Source organism: Vespa crabro, chromosome 4 (genome assembly GCF_910589235.1).
Source record: "Vespa crabro chromosome 4, iyVesCrab1.2, whole genome shotgun sequence".
Lineage (NCBI taxonomy): Eukaryota > Metazoa > Arthropoda > Insecta > Hymenoptera > Vespidae > Vespa > Vespa crabro.
Window position 1 is genome coordinate 5,400,449 of NC_060958.1, and position 9,823 is coordinate 5,410,271.

At 24.2% G+C, this 9,823-nt stretch overlaps 3 protein-coding genes across 6 annotated transcripts; 1 reads left to right on the plus strand and 2 right to left on the minus strand.

The window, feature by feature from the left end:
- The first annotated feature begins 284 nt into the window (after positions 1 to 284).
- Positions 285 to 3,882, plus strand: LOC124423423 (pleckstrin homology domain-containing family F member 1 homolog). 3 transcript variants are annotated; one of them, XM_046961119.1, is made up of 8 exons: positions 285 to 403; positions 1,889 to 1,953; positions 2,183 to 2,320; positions 2,437 to 2,500; positions 2,963 to 3,088; positions 3,229 to 3,335; positions 3,435 to 3,692; positions 3,830 to 3,882. In XM_046961119.1, the coding sequence occupies exons 1-8, from the start codon at positions 367 to 369 to the stop codon at positions 3,857 to 3,859; spliced, it is 825 nt and encodes a 274-aa protein (XP_046817075.1). In that variant the 5' UTR covers positions 285 to 366; the 3' UTR covers positions 3,860 to 3,882. The 3 variants fall into 3 exon arrangements, with proteins under 3 accessions (XP_046817075.1, XP_046817076.1, XP_046817077.1); XM_046961120.1 differs by lacking the exon at positions 285 to 403 and adding an exon at positions 1,402 to 1,548; XM_046961121.1 differs by lacking the exon at positions 285 to 403 and adding an exon at positions 1,601 to 1,786.
- Positions 3,883 to 5,436: 1,554 nt separating this feature from the next.
- LOC124423421 lies at positions 5,437 to 8,414 on the minus strand. 2 transcript variants are annotated; one of them, XM_046961116.1, is made up of 8 exons: positions 8,072 to 8,414; positions 7,625 to 7,922; positions 7,285 to 7,438; positions 7,070 to 7,212; positions 6,791 to 6,990; positions 6,331 to 6,718; positions 6,004 to 6,249; positions 5,437 to 5,930 (listed from the first exon to the last, which is right to left on the minus strand). In XM_046961116.1, the coding sequence occupies exons 1-8, from the start codon at positions 8,159 to 8,161 to the stop codon at positions 5,536 to 5,538; spliced, it is 1,914 nt and encodes a 637-aa protein (XP_046817072.1). In that variant the 5' UTR covers positions 8,162 to 8,414; the 3' UTR covers positions 5,437 to 5,535. The 2 variants fall into 2 exon arrangements, with proteins under 2 accessions (XP_046817072.1, XP_046817073.1); XM_046961117.1 differs by having other exon boundaries at positions 5,437 to 5,927; positions 8,072 to 8,411.
- A 225-nt stretch (positions 8,415 to 8,639) lies between these two features.
- LOC124423419 (nuclear receptor 2C2-associated protein) lies at positions 8,640 to 9,670 on the minus strand. Its single transcript, XM_046961108.1, has 3 exons — positions 9,451 to 9,670; positions 9,147 to 9,237; positions 8,640 to 9,035 (listed from the first exon to the last, which is right to left on the minus strand). Exons 1-3 carry the CDS (start codon positions 9,486 to 9,488, stop codon positions 8,751 to 8,753), a joined length of 414 nt encoding a protein of 137 aa, XP_046817064.1. The 5' UTR covers positions 9,489 to 9,670; the 3' UTR covers positions 8,640 to 8,750.
- Positions 9,671 to 9,823: the final 153 nt, after the last annotated feature.

A 9,823-nucleotide genomic window follows, 5' to 3' on the forward strand; every position in this document is an offset into this window, starting at 1 on the left:
CAAAAAATGGTCTATTTTCAATAACAATTTTTGCATAAAAATAAAGCTTTTTGTAAAATTCGAGAATGCCATATTCTCGTTCAAAACTTCATCTTTAAAATGAGATTTTGTTCGTCAAAATCGTTCAAGAATGACATCTGGTCTCGCTGTTGATATAAACGCTGTTTTCGACATTTTTCGTGGAAAAAAAGTTTCGTATGGTGGCGCCCCTTGAACTTTGCGGTAAAAAAGAAGAAGCTCCTATTCCCACTACAAATTTTTATATAAACGTTAGAACGATGTTATGTATGTGGTTTGTTCCGTGAAACAGATGATTGCTTCCTTGTCTGCTACGTATACCGATGCTTAGATTTTCTGCTCAAGAAAATGCATTTCGCCATGCTCACACAGAAAGTAGTTTACGGTAATTTATTCAAATATTTTAATGAGCTTTCAACTGATGATTCTATAGTAAAAATAAGTCAATACGTCGTTTAATCGTTCGTATTAATGGATCTTACGAATAAATTTCATAATTATTTAAATGATTTGTAATGTACAAAGAATACATTAAATTAATATTTAAACAACGATGTACAGTCGTTTAAAAATTATCTAGCTTGTAATATGCAGTAAATATAAAATAATTTTAATTTTGATATAAAAATAATAGAATGAAATTAACATTTAAATATCGTTGAAATTTTAATGCGCGGTCGTCACTTATTTACGTCAACAAAAACAAACTTTTCATTGACTTTGACTGTTATCGAAACATTTTTCTTTTGAATTACGAGTAAAGATCGAACTGCTCACTTTCCAAACGTTACAATTTCCAAATTAATACTTTCGATAAATTTAGATTTTTTTATTTAAATAATATGAAAATACGAGAAATTAAATAAACTTTCTATTCTCCTTTTCAGAGAAAAATCATGAAATAAAATAATAACTTTTAAAGGTTCTGTTAAAATATTAATAAAATACAATGAATATGGTCAGTAATTTGAAAAATTTCTTTTTACATACATATTCTACTTATGTTCGCCGTCATATCCACATATTTCAAAATTCAAGATATTCATCAGAGATTTTATTTCTTTAATTATTCGTATAAGTTCGACTAGAAATAAAAAATATACAATTTGCACGATTAACAAATACTTTTCAATTAATTTATCTTTAGACAAGTATAATCTGACATATTTTATTATTACTTTTAATTTACATTAGATGTACTACTATTTTTACTAAATAAAAAAATTTCTTTTATATGCTAATAGATTGTTAACTAGATTACAATATAGGCTCAATAAGAATATAATTCATACAGACTTATACGCCCATACAATAGGTACATAATTGTGCGAAAGTTTCCCTATTGCACTTATAGTTCATATTTTATCCATATCTGTCGCTGAAGTTGCATATGCTACGAGCGAAAGGTGATGAACAACCTTATTACTATCGAAGGGTATTCACACAATCGTCTTTACGATTAATAGCGGTCTGATTCATGCTTCCTGCTGTTGCCAGCCCTGATTCATAGGATCATGGTTGACCGATTGGGTTAGTTTGTGTACTACTTATTTTTCTTTAATTAATATCTCTACGTTTTCAAGGAATTCGATTAAACCGCGAGATGTCTTTTAAATCTTTTAAGTTTTCTTTTAGTTTTAATGATCAATTGACTTATATTGTTTAGTTTGTCGAGAATATATGCTAATCATAAAGGATAATGGCGTATTTAAGTGGGTTGTGTGATTTTGACATTTACACGAAAAATGTGTCGTTACCGCAAAATATTGTAAACCATAACCTTATTATTTTATAGATACATCTATTTTTTTTTTTTTATAATTTATTTGTTCGATTATCACACAATCTTGTGTTATTCCGTTTGTTACAGTAAACAGCGAAGCCAATGCAAGACGCATCGCGATGGTGGAAAACTGCTTCGGCAGTTCGGGCCAGGTATGATTAATACGATAAGCCAAATAATGACGAAAGACAATTTTTTTTTTTTTTTTTTTCCCTATATTTTGAACTTATCTTTTTTAACGTATTCTGTAAACTGTCTTTTCGACTAAACCAAACTTCTTTCACGTTTATCGTCTATATTATATTATAAAACATCATGATTTAATTCATTATGTATAATTATAATTATATTAACAAAATTTTCTGCATTATTTTTCTCTAGCCACTGGCAGTACCTGGAAGAGTTCTTGTAGGAGAAGGTGTATTGACAAAAATGTGCAGAAAGAAAGCCAAGCCTAGACAGTTCTTTTTATTTAATGATATATTAGTATACGGGAACATAGTAATTAATAAGAAAAAGGTAAATATAAAAATTCTTATATGATTAATATTATTTACATTAACTTTATTGAGATAACATATATTTATTTTTATCTAGAATCATTAAATGTAATTGATTTTTATATATGTTGACAGTACAACAAACAGCATATTATACCTTTGGAGGAAGTGAAACTTGAATCTTTAGCTGATGATGGTCGTAAGTTGAAATCTAATTGCGCATAATATAAATATATATATATTTTTTGATTTTTTTGATTTTATAAATCTTTTTTCATATTACAAACCTTATCGTATTGTTTGATTATCTCTTTGACTATAATTAAAATAGTTAATATTTTTATCGAAAGTATTAACAATATTGCTTATATCTTCTCTTGTACGACTTTGAAATATTAATATTATTATAAATTGTTATTTATTTCTTTGATCTTATAATAATAATATGTAAAATTTTACTTATATCGATAAATTATTCGTTTGTATTATTGTCATGTTATCGATATTATAAAATATTCATTTAAAAACAGAAAGATTTCTGGTTTCAATTACTACATTTTCAGGGACTATACTTCAGGTACTAATCAGTTGCATAATATGCAACTTTTGCAAGAATTTAAATTTAGGGAAAAATAGAATAGTAATTAATCATTATTTATAGAGTATCGCAATGGCTGGCTCATTAAAACAGTAACAAAGTCGTTTGCTGTTTATGCTGCTACTGCAACAGAAAAGCAAGAATGGATGGCACATATTACAAAATGTATTGAGGATTTATTAAGAAAGAGTAGGTAACATTATTTCACTTTAATATTCAAGTTTAAATAATCAGAAAAATAATTACAAAAGTTACATAAATTAATTTTAAAAAATTTTTTGTTTATATTAAGTTTTTTCAATAATTTAGAAACTAATTGCTTTTAATAGGCGGTAAAAAACCAGTAGAAGTTCATGCAGCAGTGTGGGTACCGGATAATGATGCACCAATCTGTATGCATTGTAAAAACACACAATTCACGGTTTTAAATAGACGGGTACAGTTATTCATTTTTACATTTAAATCAAAAATACAATTTGAATCTATACGTTATATGTGATAAAAATTTTATGCAAATTATAATCTGTCTTCACAGCATCATTGTAGACAATGTGGAGCAGTAGTATGTGGTCCTTGCAGCAATAAGAAGTTGTTATTACCTGGACAAGGAAATGGAAAGGCCGTCCGCGTATGTTTGCAGTGTTATGATGCAGCTAGTAAAGTTAAAGCATCAACTCCAGTTAATATTGACAGTATAAACAATAAAGATCAACAACGTAATTCCGCAGACAGTTCAGGAGGTGATAGTTCTGGCGACGAAGACGAGGGAAATAAAGATGAAAGTCACGATGAAGTAAGAATATAAATATGTATAATTTGAAATTTCTGTGTAAATTTAATATAACAATGTCTTTTTCTTTTAAGGTACATATGTTGATGTTTTTTCTTTTAATAATTTTAGTTTTAATAACACATATATTTTTATTACAGCCTAAATTTTATTCAACGCTCGCTCGATGAAGATGGCTCAATGAAAAAACAAATGGTTACATAAAAAATTGTTAAGAAACATATTTTAAAATGCGAATCATGTTAAGTTCAGATTTATACTCAAATTTATACTAAATCAAATTTTTTGAAAAATTTTTAAAAACATTAAAATTTGTAAAAATGGATAGATGTCTTTTTTACAGATGGTTCATATAATATTTATAAAATTATAACATAAATAATTCATGTATAAATAATTTATTTGATAGTGCTTTTGTGAAACACTTTTAACCTTAAATAGGTCTTATAACATCGGACTTTATGTTAAGCAATTTTAAAACACCACTTTATATGTTATCGTTGTAAGAGATTTTTTTTAAAGTAACAAAATTGAAATTATTTTTAAACATTTTCCTTTATTATATAATTTGTCATTCCTATCATAGCAAATAAATGATACCATATAGTGCCTTTCCATATAAAACATTCTTGTTATATAATGAGGTATATATATCAAAAGGTAAATTTTATTCCAAATTACTTTCGATTTTAATTATCAGTTTTAATTTTCTAATGATAGTTTATCATTAGAATGTTATAGAACACTGCATAAAATAGAAATAATTATGACTCAAAATATATATATATATATATATATATATATATATATATAATAATTTAACAGATTAATTGTGCTCTATAGGGCAATTATATGTTCACAATTATTTTTGTGTATTACCTTTTAGATGATTAAATATATAAGAATGATATTGCGAAATACAATCATACATTTATTCTTGTAAGTAATTTTTTCACGGTAATAAAAAAATGTGATGTGATTGATCCTATCGGTAATAAAAATATATATATATATATTATATATATATATAATGTAAATTTATAATTTATAATAATTAAAAAATAGATGTGATGTATCATTAATATTATTAGGTTGTTACATAGTTTCTATCGTATTTCATGCGCTTGTCAAAATTTCTTCGTCAAGTGGATGAATGATTTTTTTTGTATCTTTGAGAGATCGTCTATCAAATATACATTTTTTTTTTTTTTAATTATATCAATTTTAGTTTTTATCTAAAAATACAACAGAAAATAAGCAACAACTTAATACAAAATACTTGAAAAATTTCACTTTTTGTCATATATATATATATATATATATATATATATATATATATATATATATATATATATAAAGAACAGATATATTTGTTATAAGGTCAAAGTATTTTTTAACTGCCGCAAATTAAAAACAAGATCTGTAATATCTTAATATTTTACTACAAATTTTGTACAGTATATATTTGCATGTCTTGAAAAAATATTTTTATTAGTCAATAACAATAATAATATTAATGTCATCGAATAATAATATTATGATGTATTATAAAATGAATTGTAGACAGATATAATATGATGAATAGAAGAAATTAAACAAATATGCAACTTCTGTATCATTATATATAAACGAACCTTCTATAAAACATAACATTTACATATATAATGCACAATTTCTTATAAATATATTATACAATAATGAATTCCTTTAATAGAGTATGATTGAAAACGATTTAAAAAAATAAGCGTTTTATATTTTATAAAACTTTAAAATTTATTATATATAAATTTTGTATAAAAACTGAACTTCTATCCTTATGTATCATGGTATATGATAAAAGATATATCTAATTCTCACACCCTATATTTTCTTTAGTAATTTCCAATACTTTTTTATAACGTTGTACTAAATCACTGATGGATCTTCTTTTTTTTGATACGTCTTTAACATTGATAGACACATTGTCTTTAATATTAGTTAGATTATCATCTTCAATTTCATTATCCATTTCATATTGATCATTATGTAAATTGTTAGTCTCTTTGAGAACATAGTGAGATTTTAATTGATTTATTGTATTAAATTTTTCAGGTATTATTACTTCTCTAAGATCAAAGAAGCTCTTTGTAGTATTTCTAAGACTAAATTGTGACATATTATGTGTTTCTCCTTCTGTATTTGTCATAGTAGTAGAATTAGCTTTTATAGAATGTGGTATAGAGCTTATACTACAGTTACCTACTTGTACACAAACAAAAATAAGATTATTAATCATTATCTTTACTAATCGCCAATGAAAAAAAATTTTTATTACCTTTCTCACTGGGTTTCTTTGCATATGACAAAAATAAACGTGAATATTTCCCTGTATGTTTAGTTGATAATAAATTTGTTTTAGGTATATACGAGTGAGCTTGTGAAATTTTATCACTATTATTTAAAGACAAAGTATCATCAAAATTAATTCGTGATACTAACAAATTTGTTCTCAATTGTGAAACAGATAAATTAGTATTGCCATGTTGTCGTTTATATCTGGAAAATAATGATCTGTGTGCACCTGTAAATAATTTAAAATAGATTTTTTTTATGAAAATCATAACAATATAAACAAGCATTTCAGATAAAATTAATAATTTACCTTCTATTGGTGTAAGTTCTAATCTCCTTAATACATCATTTCCTTCATCGCGACAATTGGTATTAATTGTTATAACTGGAGATGAAGAAAAAACAATATTTTCCAATGCTGAAATGTTTTCTTGATAGGTTTCATTCATTTTTTTTTGATAAAAGTGTAATTTTAAATTATTTGAAATACTTTCTATGTTTGTTCTTAAATTCTGAAATGATTTTATTCCTGATTTTATATCTTCCTGGCTAGCTTCTATTTGTACAAGACACTTAGATAAATCTTTCAAGCCATTTTTCTTTAAGCATTGATATGCTTGGCACAACAAGAAATTCAATAATTCAATAAAATTACGTAACATTAATTTATCATTTATATACAAATGATGAAGAAGATACTGAAAGAAGTATGACTATTAGAACATAATTATCTAGGATAAATTCTATTCTTCACAATATTTATGCATTACCTGTATATTTGTTGATAGTGGAAGCAGCGCAATTGTAGACGAATGTACTTTTACAACTTGCTGTGCATCTAATATCTCTGCACCACCAATTATACTAGTAATCATATTAGTAATTTTATTACTAAGAATTTGTACATCTTTGAAAATCTTATGTTTCCTTCTTATATATGATAAATTTTCGGTTATATTTTGTTTCCATACTAAAAATAAATAAAAAATGATCATATGATATGTGTTAAATTTGTTTCAATACTATCTATATTATATAAATATACATACATTGTATAATTTCTATATTTTCAATATTTGCTAAGCACTCTTTTATGCTCGAGTCAACCGGAGCATTAGATGTCAAATTTAACATGGATTGTTTGTTTTCAAAAAGTTCTTGTTTTATATTAGCTAAGGTTTCTTTTTCTTCCCTGGAGCAAAAATGCAACAAATAAAAAATATTCCAAAGTTAATTAAATGATATAAATGAAAAGATTAATTACGCCATAATAATTTTAGATGTTTCTGTCATTTTTTTCATATTTCTATGATGAGACATGACGCTGGAAATCATATCTTTATTTATTCCTTGGAGAGTTGTTTTTATCAATTCTTTTGTAGGACCTAAACGTGGTGCATAAAAAATATTTGGGTCGTCTGCAAATTAAGATTTAATTAAGAATTAGTTATTCAAATAATTATCGAATTATTTCTTCTTGTGAGAAGTATGTAATATCATCCAAGATACACAATTTGTAAATATTATATATAAGGTTTTTAACATATACATTATATATAAAAAATAAACATTAAGACATTGTATATGAACAAATAGATACTTACAATTTTTCTTAATGTAAGTTCTTAACACTACTATAGAAAGTTTCCACATAATAATTGTAAATTTTGTACCATGAGCACGAACCAAATAAGAAGTAAGAATAGGAGGAAAATCGATATCAAGGTTTTCATTTGCTATTTGATTTAAATAATCTTTAACATTATTACGATATTTGACTTCTGTTTTTTTGCATGTTACTGGCCACTGAATTAATTTTTTAAAACGCTCTAAATCATATATTGTCAATAAATATTGTGAAACATGCATAAATCCAATTGTATTAGGTTTGTCAAACATTCCCTAAAAAAAAAAAAATTTATACTAATCTTTTTAATATAATAATAATAATAATAATAATAATAACAATAATAATAATAATAATAATAATAATAATAATAATAATAATAATAATAAATAAATAAATTAATAAAATACATTGTAATACGTACCTCATGAAAGTGTAGTTTAAACTCATTACTCGTTGGAATTACTTGTGTTAAAAGAAGTACATTGCGATAAAAATACGTGTTTATTGTCATTATATATGTTAATCAAAATGAACGATTCTTTAAAATAAAAGTTTTAATATAAAATTTATTTGATACTTAATACTACACCAAATTTGTATCAACTGTACTTATACACACACAATACTTTATAACCCAATACAAATAACGTTAACCGGTTTGAAATTTCAAAACAAAAGCAGTAGTTATAATACTATAAGATAGGAAACCGGATAAGTAATAAGTAAAACCATATTTATACTTTCATTTCTTCCCATAAATTTTTCTCGTTTTTTTATTGCGTTTTTATTAATATATTTATTAGGAATATTTTTGCATTTATCGCATTTATTATATTTAACATTAAAAGGTTTTTAATTTTGTCATAGATTACGAATAGAAAGAACTAACTAACCATGCATGATTTTTTCAACTTTCAATGTCATAACATTTTTTGTATTAGAATTTCATGATAAAAAACAAATTTTATATAAATAATAAAGAATATATATTCTATAATTATAGAATTTTTTTATTGAACATGAATAATTTACATGTACATGAATAAAAATAAAATTGCTTTTATTCATATATTTTAATTTATAAACAAAATTGATGTATATCATGAACATATAGATAATTTATAAACGATAATCCTACCAAAAAGATCTGTGCTTTCATTAAATAGTAATCTGAAAGATTTTCCTGTAACTGTAGTTTTCAATACAAAACATTGAACTCCATTTGTATCTTTTGGGAAAAAGGGTTCAGCAATAACTATGCTACCATTACTGTCATCAATTTCTACATAACAATCTTTTCCAGCGAAGCCACCTTGAAATTCAATTTCAAATCCAGATATTATACAAGTTTTTTCAAAATTAATTATTATCCATTGTTGTGTGCCCTGTGACATGTATAACAAGGTTATATTAAATATATATATTTTGTACACTTCAAATTCTAAAACTTTATATCATATTTTTTTGTATTTAAACATATATAATTATTTACTTACAGCGTCAGAATTCCAACATGTTTCATTAGAATCATCAAACATATATTTTTTTCCATAATTTCGATTATCTTTATTTATTACCGAACTAACCCTGCATAGAATAAATATTTATAACAATAATGTATTAATAATTTACATTCTACTTTAGTAATTTACATTAATACTATATAAACTATAGTAAATTAAAAAAAAATACATACATATATACATATATGTAAATTAAAATATACATTTAGAGAGTGAAAGAATTATTATCAAAGAAATATCATTGATTTAATAATATTAATTGAAGTATAAAACTAACCTACAATCGAATTTGCATTCCTTCAATAAATTTGTCATTATTATTGCATTTATTTATACATTCAATACAAGTGTTTAATATGATAAATAATGATTTGCTTTAAGATACACAAAAACACTGTAAAGTAAAAGCATATATATATATATATATATATATATATAGGTTAGAATAATCACAATAATTGCAAATAATTATATTTTATTAATAAACTTTAAACATTTCATATAATTTTGAATAAATTGTTATAATATCAATTAAAGAAAAATTGAATTTTATATACATATACGTAAAAGACATATTTCAATATTAAAAAATATTATTCTGTTTTCCGACATCGCGCGAAATATCGCCATTGGAGGATATACGTATATCG